Consider the following 12,336-nt stretch of genomic DNA (forward strand, 5'->3'; position numbering starts at 1 on the left):
TCTCTGCGAACGCAGCCCGCGGTCAGAGCCCGGCTCACAGCGCGCCGCCGCCCCCCGCCCCGCCACGCACCGGTCTCGTAGTCCAGCGGGATCTGGATGTCGGTGATGTCGCCGAACGGGATGAAGGCGGCGTGCAGCACCTTCTCGTCCACCTCCTCCGCCAGCCCGCCTGCGGCGCACAGCGTTACGGCCCCGCTCGCCTCGCGCGGCGCCCGCAGCCCCCGGCCCCACTCACCCACGTACAGCACCCGCTTGGTGGCCGCCATCTTAGCGCCCCGCCCCGGAAGTTCGCGCGAATCCCGACCCTCCGCCGCCCTGACAGCGCCCCCTGCCGGCGGGGAGGTGCGAGCTCAGCCGAACCGGAACCGAGCCCGGAGCGGCTTCAAAGCAGCCCCACCGCAACCGAACGCCATCCGACGTCCGTAAGTCACGTCAAAGACACACAACAAAAGAGGAAGATGACGAATGCGGGCAAAGATTTTATTCCTTTAGTGACAAAAGACTTTCCAGAACTTTCCACACTGGACTTTGAGTTAAAACCAAAACCACAAAATGCTTTTTAATTAACGAGAAATCCTCGATGTTCCGCTTAGAAAAGACAAACAGTAACCTGCTCCGACACCAGGGAAAAGCCTGCGAACTCTATTCTGGTTTTGGAAATCTAGAGCTGCACAGAGTCGGCTCGGTAAGATCTTAAGGATTAATTTATAAAACGCAACATAACTATGTGATGTGCTGCACGGCATCGAGTCCTGCAGGGCAGCGCAGAACTGCAGACATCTTGAGCTGACCCCTGGGGAGGGGCTGCTTGGCTTCTTTGCATCCTGCAGGAAAAGGAGGAAGACGTTACCTGCCAGGCACTGGGAAATAAAAGCCTTTTTTAGGAGTCTGGACACAGGAGACAGCATTTGTTTGGACAGAGCACAGACGTGGCACTGCTGACCGCAGCCCTTTAATGTGCGCCAAGGGCAGATGGCTGCCAGCACAAGGAATGGGCATCAGCGCAGTGCTTCACCCTGAAGTCACCAGAACATCTTGCACGTCATTTCACCTCCTAGATCAGCGCTGTCACAAGACTCATCTCAATCTGCTGCACTGCCATGACGCGCCAGCTAACAGGAACACTTCAGCAATTTACGCATCATCTTTCTGATGCTTAATTAAAAGGTTTTTGAAGAACTGGCTAAAATCAGACAAGCACCGCTCCCAGACCAACATAAGCCTCCCAGACCAAGAACACTTAGTAACTGCCTTGCTTTATTTACCAATCCTGGAAGCTTTTAATCAAAGCTGAGGACTGAGACACTCACCAGTCTTCCTGGCTTAAGAGGTAGCAGCAACCACACCCACCTTCTGGGCAGCTTCTTTCTTGGCTTGGTGAGCCTGCAACACTGCAACAGCCTCCTCCACCTCCAGGAAGACAGAGGAGCCAGCGAGTGAGAATCCTCTCTCAACCGAAGGGTCCCACAGTCTGCCCCCACCCAAGGGAACGGGCAGCTTACCTTTGACCGGAGGGACTCTGGAGACTCCAGCATGTGCAACAGCTCTGAGTTGTCAATCTCCAGCAACATTCCTGTGATCTTCCCTGCAAGGCTGGGGTGCATAGCTTGAATAAGAGGGAACAAACGTTCTCCTAGAAAAAAAGGATTTCAGATAGCAATTTTAATTTAAAAGCTGTTAATGAAACCTGGGGACATTTCCAAAGTAAAATGCAATCTGGAAGAACCAGAGTTTCACTCACCCAGCATCTGTTTCTGCTCCTGAGGAGGGGCAGCAGCCAGCATGGAGGCTGTTAGTGGTTCCTGTCCCTGCACGTGTACTGCAGGCTGAGGTGCCTATAGAAAGGCAGATAGGAGGATGCAAAAATAGACGCTGTGCTGATTGTTTCTGCAAACACTCTTCAGCTGCACGTAAAACCTGTTGGCCTGCAGCTGCTTCAGGCACAGATCCTTGTGTTACCTGCAAAGGCTGTACAGGTGGATGTGGGCTGCGGACACTTGAGGCGTATTTATAAGGGGGAACTGCTCTGGGAGCAGGAGCAGCTACAGGTGGACGAGGAGCCAAGTTCTGTCCTGCAGTGGTAACACCTGCAAAAGGAGAGCAGGATTAAAAACACCCATAGGAATGTACAGCAAGTAACCTGAGGTACCTTAATGACCACTAAATTCAAACTATGCACTGCACAGGCGAATACTGGCTTAGAAACCGGTCTCCAAATTACAACTGGATATTTCAGAAAAGAACTATTCTACATTATGCATTTATGGTATTTCCTAGTTACTCCCTAAGATAAAATTTGGATGCTGTACTCTGAGAACAATATCCATACCCTACAGTCTTATTTGGAGCGGTAAATGTTGCAGAGCTGTAGAGATGAGTTCCAAGCAAGTGGAAAATAACCCATCTGGATTTCTGCTGCTGTGCTGTAGCACCAACTGTCCCTAGACCAGCACTGCACAGCAAGGAGTAGGAAAGATTCAGGTGCTGTCTCACCCCTCACTCGTTTCTGACAACCACCGTTGGAAGTAAAAGTCAAGTCTCAATAGCATCCTCATCCCCCGCAGAGGAGAAGAGCCTGGGAGGCAGACAGCTTACCAACTCGCTGGGCAGAAACAGGGAGGCCACGAGAGACAGGAGCAGTGCCAGCAGGGGCCAGATGGCGCAGTGCTGGCCGTGGTCCAGACTGGCGCAGGGCACTTGGCATTCCCTGGAAGCCTGAGAGAAGAGATGACAGGACATCCTCAAACCAGAACTGACAGGTAGGTCAGGCCAGCCAGCTACAAGAAGCAAGCTGAAGTTGTGCACAGGAAGGAAAGCATGCATTCTTGCTGGAAAGCACAACCCAGAGGGCCACACCACCAAAACAGTCTCCAGATGCTCACCTTGAGGTCTTCCCCCTTGCTGCCAGCGTGGGTTGGGTCTCATCTGTGCCATCTGATTGGGTGCATAGTAAGTGGGTCTGCTCTGAGCCTGGAGGGAGATCAAACAAGCTCAAAGGCAACATCTAAGTGAACAACAAGCAATATTTACAATGTGTTTTGGCAGTTTTTCCCCAGACTCAACACCCAACTCAAATTAAGAGAGCATGCAGCAGGGACATCACAATTAACTCCACTGACTGCACTCCCCATTAGGAGTTGCTTGCTTATGGGCAAAACGAAGACTGAATGGGATGAATGCAAACAACTCAAGGCCCAAGCACAGTTAAAATGTTCGTAAAACCATACGAACTTGCTCAGCTTACCTGGGGCACAGCAGGCATGAAATAACCGCCAGCAGCAGGCTGGAACTGATTAATGATTGTGTTGGCTGGCAAGGCTCTCATCCCAGCAATGCGCTGCATGTACTGGTTAGTTAGATGAGCCTTTCGCTCTTCTTTCCTTTGTGCAAGTGCAACATAGAGTGGCTTTGAGCCCACTATTCGACCATTCATCTCTGTCACAGCTTTCGTAGCTTCCTCTGGAGAGGAAAAGCAGACAAAGCCAAACCCTTTGCTCCGTCCATCTTCTAGCATCACCTGCAGTAAAGACCAATTGCTAGTGGAGCAACATTTCAAGAACAGTTGAAGAAATCTCTATTTTTGACCACAGAGAAATATAAGATTTCAAGGAAGAACTGTTGCAGAGGTGTAGAGACAATTACTCAACCAAGAATCACTTGTCTGGATTTGCTCTGCTTTTCTGTCAGCACCATGCGTCCCCAGACTCACACTGCACAGCAAGGAATGGGAAAGATTAGGTGCAGCCTCTAATCAAACATGAAGAAATGCCTGCTTGCCCATAAGCATGATATGGCTTGTTTTCCACCTCTTGTCCCCCCACTTCTGATGAGGAATCAAGCAAGTTATCAGTAAAATCACGATGAGACCCAAGGAAATCTGCCTGATCACTAGCCTTAAATTCTCATGACCGCACCAATCAGGGGATACATTTCTGCCCTTCAGTCCTTTGTCAAGTAACAGTTCCTTCTTAAAATCCAAAAATCCCCAAGCCCCACAATACCTTTGCACTTGTTATTGACCCAAAAGGCGAGAATTCCTTCCTCAGTTTTTCATCATCTATAGTGTCATCTAGGTTTTTAATGTACAGGTTAACTCCCTAAAAGGTAGAGAACAGTAGGATAATTAAGACATCTACAGTAATAAAGAGAATCTTCAGCACATCAACTGTCAGCATCCGTCTGCCAAAGCTGTCATTTGTCTAAAACCTCTTAACTTAGCAGGACATCACTGTCATACCACCAAGATTGATGGCAATAAATGTTGCAAAGGTGTAGAGACAAACCCCAATGAAGTGAAAGAGCCTGTCTGGATTTCCTCTGCTTTCTTGTTGCATCGTGTGTCCCCAGTCCAGCACTACATCGCAAGGAGTGGGAAAGATTCAGATGCAATCTCTGGCATGACACAGTTTTGCTAAAAACTAAACCAACAACAGTTTAAGAGTCACATCTCTTTCCATCCTTTCAGGTAGGCTCATGTGAAATTAAAGATGACTGCATGACTTCTCTCATATCCTCCTAAGCACTTAATTGTGAAGACCATGCATAGAAGTCTCCTTTGCCTCCAAGTACCATGGAGTCACTTAAGGTTGAACTCTAAGGATACATCACAGGACGACGACTGCTTTGTCAGTGCCTTTTAAGTCTACCAAAAGATGGAAAACTGTACTTAAATTCAGAAAAGGGACGGACTATTCACCTGGTACCGGCTGATTCTCTCTTGTTTTAGCTGTTCAAATCTCCTTTTCAGCTCTGCCTGGCGCTCCACCTTCTTCTGTGCTCGGCCTACAAACACCATTTTCCCATTGATATCCTTCCCATTCATTTCTTCCACTGCCTGGACAGAGGGGTCAAAGAAAACTGTCAATTGCTGAAACAAGACAGCAGCCGATCCTGTTAAGAACTTGGCTGCCCGAAGGTCTCCCAGCTTGTTAGCCAATAACTAAAACTGCACTGCTCCTGTTTTACACCAGCTAATTAAAGATAAACTGAAGTTATCAGGAGAGACCCATGCTGACAACCTTGCCGTAATGCTGGACTAACAACAGGAACTTGTGAATTTATCCCCACCCCTTCTGTAGTTAATGTCAAACAATAACAAACATAGGGCTCAAAAAACTCTACTCTAAGAACATTCACTCCCTAAGCCATCCATCAGAGCACTTCTACAGAATTAATGTTCAGATTCAACAACTGCATTCTGCGTGCATCTGGTAATCTGAGAAATGTCAGCTTAACCCTGAAGTAAGGTAACAACGCAGTGACGTGCAAATGGCTTCAAGCCCCCACATCCAGAAGGTTACACCTGAGGCAGAATTTTATCTCAACCTGCTTCTGCGGTAAGCCAAGTAAACTCTTTTCCAAAGACACCCAAGCAGCATTAACACTTGGTCATACCTTGTTAGCATCTTCATGCTTTTCAAAGCTTACAAAGCCAAAGCCTTTGGACTTTCCAGTGGGGTCTGTCATCACTTTAACACTCAGAGTCTTACCTGTTACCAAGGGACAGGGTTAGTAAAATATAATGTAAGACTATTTCAAGACTATCAAGCTCCACATAATCACCCTAGCCTTCTTTTCTCACTCATCTGCTGGCCACTCTCTGCCTCCTGTCCAGTGTTGACAGAATTACTACCCACTCCTCAAATCTTCCAATTCATCAGCCTCAAAGTGACCCCGGTAGACGCATACAGATGGTAGCAGCACTGCTGAATTAGCACAGGTCATGAAATTCACGGTCTCATTAAGAGTTTCTGTACTTACCATATTTACTGAAGAGTTCCTTTAGTCTTTCATCATCCATGTCATCCCCAAAGTTCTTAATATAAACATTGGTGAATTCCTTTGCCTTGGCTCCCAGCTCAGCCTCCCGCTCCTTACGAGACTTGAATCTCCCAACAAATCTGCATGAAAGAATGAGAATTAAGTAAGGAACTTGTTTCAAAAACGGAAAAAACAGCATGTGATTTGCAGTGAGACAAAAAAAAAAAAAATTGTAGTAGGAGCCAGACACAGGGAGAAGAAAGAGTGCCAGAACAGAAGGACAAACAGGCCGCAGACCATCCAGAAAAGTCACCTGTCCTACGGTGAAAAGCAGCAGCCTAGGATGCCCACCCAGCTCTGCAGTGAAGAGTACTGGCCAGACACCCACCCAGCCCACTTGCGGAGAGGGAGCAAATCGAGGCTTGCTGAGGGAAACCACAGCCCTGCAATGGAAGGGGAGCAGGCTATGGCTTGGGCAGGGTCACTCACCAGCCCTGTAGTGGAGAGGTAGCAGGCCAAGGCTTGGGCCAGGAGAACCTTGTGTGTCCCTGTTAATACCGAGATGCATCACGGTTCATGCGCTCGCTGCTGCTGCTGGCTGTGACACTCACACTTTGCGGTCGTTTAGCAGCATGCCGTTCATCTTCTCGATGGCTCTATCTGCAGCATCCTGGGTCTCAAAGTGCACAAATGCGTAGCCCTTAGAGCCATTCTCATCACACACCACCTAGACACGTGGAAGGAAGCCAATCCGTCAGATCTCGGAACGCACACCTCCTCCTCCTCCTCCTCCTCCTCTCACCCTCAACCGCGGCGCCAGCAACGAGAACAGGCTGCTGCTGAGGTCAAAGCGAGTGAGATCTCTGTGTTTCAGACCGGCACGTTTCACGGCCAAACCCGACGTAACTTCAGCAACCCCTGACCTTTTGGTCAACTCTGCCTTCAAGAGACAGCCCTCCTCACGTGGTGACAGGTGCCACTTCTGCTTCCTACACTGGGTGTCTCTGGTCACGTCCCCCTATAGCAGAACGGGAAGAAGTAACCGCATCTCACCTTGCAGGACAAAATATTCCCAAACGCCGAGAACGTGTCATAAAGTGCCTTGTTATCAATGGATTTGTCCAGGTTCTTAATGAAGACGTTCCCAACCCCCGACTTCCTCAGCGAGGGGTCCCTCTGAGACCACATGATGCGAATGGGTTTTCCTTTGATCACATCGAAGTTCATGGTGTCTAGAGCACGCTCAGCTGCAAGAGAAGCGCAGAAGAGGTTTCTATGGCTTGTTAAAGCATAAAGGTTTCCACCACGTGAGCGATATGTAAATAAAACCAGAGACATTTGGGGCCATTACATGGGCCATCAATTCCAATGACTACTTTTTGTTTAACTTCATGTTCCAAGGCAGGCCTTTGCAGCACAGTTACTAGACGTGCTTAAGAACATAACAGATTTAATAATCTATTCTGAACTGACATTATAATGTTTTAATAGTCACAGAGAAATAATGCCAGAGTACTTAGACTTAGTTACATTCCTCATTCCTCACTATTATAAAGGTAAATTGCTGAAATCAAAAGAAGGGAAAGATACAGGAAGCTCTCACCCACTCATACTCATTTCTGTTAAGAGAAAATGGTGGCTTCTCTGTCAGGTCAGAGATGGAGAATGCACACAAACGCATGGCTGCAGGGAAGAACACAACTCAGCCTGTGTCGTTTGTGGCCAAAAAATGATTTCCGATTTTCTGACTGAAGGGCAACAGTCAGAAGAGACCAAATGCTGAGAAAAAGGTCCAGATACCCAACCTGATGAACAGGTTTAACTCAGCTTTAAAACCCCAGCGCTGCCATCCTAGGCCACACTGAACCCCCTCGTCATGATTCTATTTCTGCTGCCTCCTGATATATTAAAAGGACCATTACATACACTCGTCAGGATCTTGTTCATAAAATTCAGATGCCTGTGACTCTTCTGTGCCAGGAAATACTCCTAACGTGGAGTCAGCAGAGAAAGAGAGACTTAATTCCCAGCATGAGGCGGGGAAAGAAAGGCACAGATCTGCATTAAAACCAAGGAACATTAACAGGGCAGAACCCAAGTCTTCCACATTTCTTTGGCCCAGTTCTTCCACACCACTGTCACTCACTTACTGATATCATTTCAGGGCAGCAAATTCAACCAAAACACAACATGAACACCTCCTCCTCTCAAGTGACACTTTGTTAGAGCAGAGAAGCTACGCAGCATTTCAGAGCTCTTCCAGAACCCTCAGTGGGGCACTGCCTACAGAAGTCTCCTGCACTCCCTACCTCAAAATCAGTGAATCGCTGCATGAAAGTTTATTAGAGCTTTTCACGTGCTTTGAAGACTTTTCCTACCACGGCTTTCTAAGCTGAAGCGGTGCCATCTCTTTTTCCCCAGTCCTTCGCACGCAACCCCCACTGTGAAACAAGTCCTGCTGGATCTCGTTACTGAAGTAGAGAGACTCACGAAATTAAAAAGACAAAAACCATCTCAGGAGGAAAACTTCACATGCTAGGGCTCTACTCGCCCCACTGGCCATTTAAAAGCTTACATTCAATTAACTGCTGTGCTAAAAGGATTCCTCAGCTGCTGCTCTGAATCAGGGCAGCCCTGTGGCTGCTCCACAGCAGCTCCAGCAGGGACCTCAGCAGCAACTCGGCGCAGGCCGGCAAATTTGGCAGCGTTTATTTATAGCAAGGAGAGGCCCTCCAGAAGCACGCGTCGGCAAGGACACAAACAAGCCGTGTATTCCATCCGCAGCAGAAACAGCTCCTGCCGAAAGGGGCCGAGCAGATGAGGCGGTGGCACCTATGAAGCAACCAGAGGGGCCGCGAAACGCCGTGCAGCTACTGAGAGAGGCTATGAACCACTCGTGGCTCTCTCAAGCTTTCTCAGCACATACGAAAGCAGGTGCTACTGCACTGCTCCACGTAGCCATCTAGCATTCCACAGCAGCGTTACGCTCTGCTTGAAATAGATGCAAATGCTAAAACGCTTGTTAGCGCTGGTGCAAGAAAGCCCCAGACAGGTTTCTTAACCTGAGGGCTGCACGCTGCCAGGCAGAAATGCAATCACCTCACACCGGTACCTGAGGAAGCCCCTAAAGGATCAGGGATAGCAGCGACTCAGAATAAACACGGCAAATTCGTTTCCTCCGCCGCAGCGAACACCTTCTCATTTTCCCCTACTTAAGCCACAAACATCAGCCATTTCAGCTCCTGTGTCTGTTTCTCTCCCACTGGTTCCTGCCATCCTCCCAGCACTGAACTGCAACTCAAACCCAACGCTGCACACACTTCAGGCTTTCTCCATTCTTCTTCAAGTGCCTTTTGGGCAGGGAAAAGCAATATACGAGCATTCCTTGAAGCTCGCCTTAGGCCTCAAAGTAACAAGTCTCACTTGCAGACGAGGCTCCCTGATGCAGAGCTGACAGTGCTGGAATTGGCCACTGTGGCTGAGCAGCATAAAGAGAAACCAGGCACCAGGATTCACTCGTGAGCAGCTCAGCACAAGGAGTTTTATCAGCTGCCCTGCAGACCTCTGTGCTCTCGCTTGTGCCACTAGGTAATAAAGAGCTGACAACAAAAACAGGGCAAATTAGCCACTTAAAACTAGCAAGGTTAATCAACTACTTGATGCCCATCCCTTTCAGTCCCTTGATCACTGAAGTATAACAACATGCTGCCAGCAATGAAGATTATGTACAAAACCACTCCTTCCTTTGAACTGCACACCTGCTTTACGCTGCATGTCTTCCTTATACTGCCATCTCTCCTTTAAGGAGGAGGGAGAAGTTTATCCATACCCTCCTACAGCTCTCTGTTTAGAGACGGTTAGCTAATCCCAGCCCCAGGTTCCTTCCTTCTTGGCTTGAGAAACATGCAGTGTTCCCTGCACTCCCAGAGCGCTTATCTCTGTGGCCATGTTGAAGTTTCTCTCCATCATTATCTGAATTGTCCTTACTGTCAACGTTTCGAAACCCTGGAACACAGCTAAACTGCACGAGGAACGTATTTAAAAGGAAACTGAGCTTTTCTTCCAAATGAAATGAGTTTGTTTTCTTTCCACTTACAGTTAAAAACAAATATTAACAACCACGGCTAAGTCTGAACTCGCCAGAGCTCTGAAGCCTCTCCTTAACCTGCCTATCAGAACAGGACGGACCCAGCACTGGGCATTCACTGACTGCCGTGCCTCTGCACCGCAGCTGAAGGCAGCAGAGCTCGTTTTCACTAAAAATAACCTCCCTGCAGATTATCAGACAATGCGTGTCCAGAAAGTACCCCTCCCTGGGTAAAGCATCACTCCATTAGCTGAGAAAAACCAAGGAAAATGCAACCATTTGAGATGCCAGTTTAGATGCAGGAGTTCTGGAAACTCAGATGTTCAGGATGCGATTACAGGATCTCCTGGGGGTCCCAAAGAACAGCAAAGTCCTGGCTGCTGCCTGCCTTGAAACAGTTCAGCTTCTCTAGTCAGTAAGGAGAGAATCCTATTTCCCACACAAAGGTTAAGACGTGACAAACCTTCAGATTTACAGAGCACTCCTACAAAAGGTACCCAGCAAAAACAAACCATCCCATCCGCTTTACTGCCTTCCACCATTTCAGACACACCAGCAGCTGCCCACAAGAACTTCCCTAAGAGTTTCGGGAGCACAAAGCTTCCCGAGTGCTTTTGTGCACTGCGTTGTAGCAATGCTACAGAATACTGCCCATCGTTTCCTAGAATGGATAATATCAAGTCCCAATGCATTTCTGACTATGCATCCCTGGAAAGAAAGTGCAGATCTGTCTTCTCTGAGAGCCCTCATGCAGAAAGCACTGCCACCTTGAAAGCCAAACCTAAAACTCATGCATCTGACAACAAAAACTATATTCTTCATGAAGTTTGAGTCTTGGTTTCAGAGAGACCCCAACACACCACCGCTCTCCCTCCCACCCCGGTGTTCCGCCACGCTGCATTTAGCACAGTAGCTGCCTTTTACTCCTACAAAATAACATGCTGCTGTTTGCTACGCCAGGAAGGAGCTTTTTGAAGGAGATCTCTTTGTGGAGGCAGGAGAGCTTGCACGTCTCCCTCCCAGTAGTAAGTCAAAGATAAGGTTTAAGTCACTTGACCTTGTAAGACCTACCAGCAACAGGACACCAGCTACCCTGTCAAAGTATCACTTCAAGCACTGGGACTTCCTAAAATGTCTGCTGCTTCTCCAGGAGCCCAGAATGACGCAACATCCCTCTAACCTCGTGCCTATTTATTTCCATAAAAAGTTTACCTTGAGACACATGTGGAGACCAGCTATCTTCGTATTTCTATGAGAACTTCTTCCTGATACAGCACGCATATACAACTAGCTCTCTTCCCTTTCAACATCATACCTACACGATACAGGTCTTCTCTACTTTAAGAGCACAGAAGGCATCCTGAGCTGGGAAGAGGACAGCAGCCAGGAGGGCACAGTCACAGCCTGCTCACATACAATCAGCCGAGAGCTCAGAGGCTCTATTGGCTGGCAGGAGCACTGCTTTGTGATGACATTTCTTTTCCACACGTTGTGAAGACTTTGAGCTGAAGGCAGTGTATTTATTACCCCGTGGGAGTCTGCTATCTGCTCTCTATAAAACTGTAAGGCAGGACGGCAACTGCAGGCAACAGGAGGGGTTACTGGCTGTTGTGAACTGATTCTGAATCCAAGGGAAGCGCTCTCTCCTATCTGTTCTGGAGATGTCTATATATAGATACTGCTAAATCACAGCTCAGAGCAATAAATGAGCACCAGTCAACAACTAAAGGCTCTGAAAACGAGGGCAGAAAATACTGACCTACTTTTCTTCCAGAAAAAAGCACATTCCACAGTCACCTTTTCTGTCCCATCTTTTGTATGCTTCCACTGCTTCAGCACGGGAATATTTGCTTAAGGAGGTGCCAAACTGAACTATTACAAACAATCTGGCCAGAGAAAACCAGCATGGATTCTGCCCACAAGACAGCACAGCTCCACACGCATTGCACTACGATCCTTTCCCACCAGCTCAAGAACATCACTTTGGAGTGCTGCACAGCAGCCTGCGCTCACACAGCAGCGTGCAGCCATCAGCTCTACCAGGTCTGAAGTTACAACAGGTGAGCAGCCAGAGGCTGGGGCAGAAAAGCCCAACCCAACCTGGGCTGATCGCACGCAGGCTCTTCTGCCGGCGCCGGCTACACGAAGACCACATCAGCAGCCCAAACCTGCACAAGAACACAGGGAACACGGCGGAACTGCTCCCTTTTATGAGCTGCACCAACCCCACACCTCCAAACCTGGGGACTTTCAGTAATACAGAAACAGTCCAGTGAACCAGAGAGGACAGCGAGATGCGTGCTCGTGGGGTGCTTCAGAAACAGTGAAGTAGGTGCGGCGTTTTGTTTCTTAAGAAGTGCCTGTGAAAAACGCCTCCAGCTCCACCGCCGGTCAGGAGCTTACTTACCCTACGTTGGGACTGAAAGGCAGCTACAGAACACAGAGCCGCGAACCTGAGGCTGGAGCCCCGGAAGGCCATCGGCTCCGAC

The 12,336-nt window shown here is 48.5% G+C and overlaps 1 protein-coding gene and 3 non-coding genes across 4 annotated transcripts; all 4 read right to left on the bottom strand.

The window, feature by feature from the left end:
* Positions 1–459: 459 nt before the first annotated feature.
* On the bottom strand, positions 460–7,007 carry PABPC4 (poly(A) binding protein cytoplasmic 4). Its single transcript, XM_031556835.1, has 14 exons — positions 6,814–7,007; positions 6,372–6,487; positions 5,761–5,900; positions 5,395–5,489; positions 4,697–4,834; positions 4,002–4,097; positions 3,245–3,517; positions 2,883–2,970; positions 2,596–2,715; positions 1,960–2,087; positions 1,742–1,835; positions 1,503–1,633; positions 1,311–1,410; positions 460–824 (listed from the first exon to the last, which is right to left on the bottom strand). Exons 1-13 carry the CDS (start codon positions 6,985–6,987, stop codon positions 1,324–1,326), a joined length of 1,680 nt encoding a protein of 559 aa, XP_031412695.1. The 5' UTR covers positions 6,988–7,007; the 3' UTR covers positions 460–824; positions 1,311–1,323.
* LOC116217439 lies at positions 2,353–2,485 on the bottom strand. The gene has a single exon (XR_004161985.1). It is a non-coding gene; the product is annotated as a small nucleolar RNA SNORA55 (small nucleolar RNA).
* LOC116217441 lies at positions 3,614–3,742 on the bottom strand. The gene has a single exon (XR_004161987.1). It is a non-coding gene; the product is annotated as a small nucleolar RNA SNORA55 (small nucleolar RNA).
* On the bottom strand, positions 4,257–4,387 carry LOC116217440. Its single transcript, XR_004161986.1, has one exon. It is a non-coding gene; the product is annotated as a small nucleolar RNA SNORA55 (small nucleolar RNA).
* Positions 7,008–12,336: the final 5,329 nt, after the last annotated feature.

This window comes from Meleagris gallopavo, chromosome 25, assembly GCF_000146605.3.
Source record: "Meleagris gallopavo isolate NT-WF06-2002-E0010 breed Aviagen turkey brand Nicholas breeding stock chromosome 25, Turkey_5.1, whole genome shotgun sequence".
NCBI classification, from domain to species: Eukaryota; Metazoa; Chordata; class Aves; order Galliformes; family Phasianidae; genus Meleagris; species Meleagris gallopavo.

Excerpts from the sequence above, each read along its gene's own strand:
- PABPC4 (XM_031556835.1), bottom strand. The coding sequence starts at position 6,987 with ATGAACTTCGATGTGATCAAAGGAAAACCCATTCGCATCATGTGGTCT. Across the intron at positions 5,490-5,760 it reads GGAACTCTTCAGTAAATATG|GTAAGACTCTGAGTGTTAAA; the intron begins GTAAGTACAGAA and ends CCTTGGTAACAG. Across the intron at positions 3,518-4,001 it reads GGTCAATAACAAGTGCAAAG|GTGATGCTAGAAGATGGACG; the intron begins GTATTGTGGGGC and ends TCTTTACTGCAG.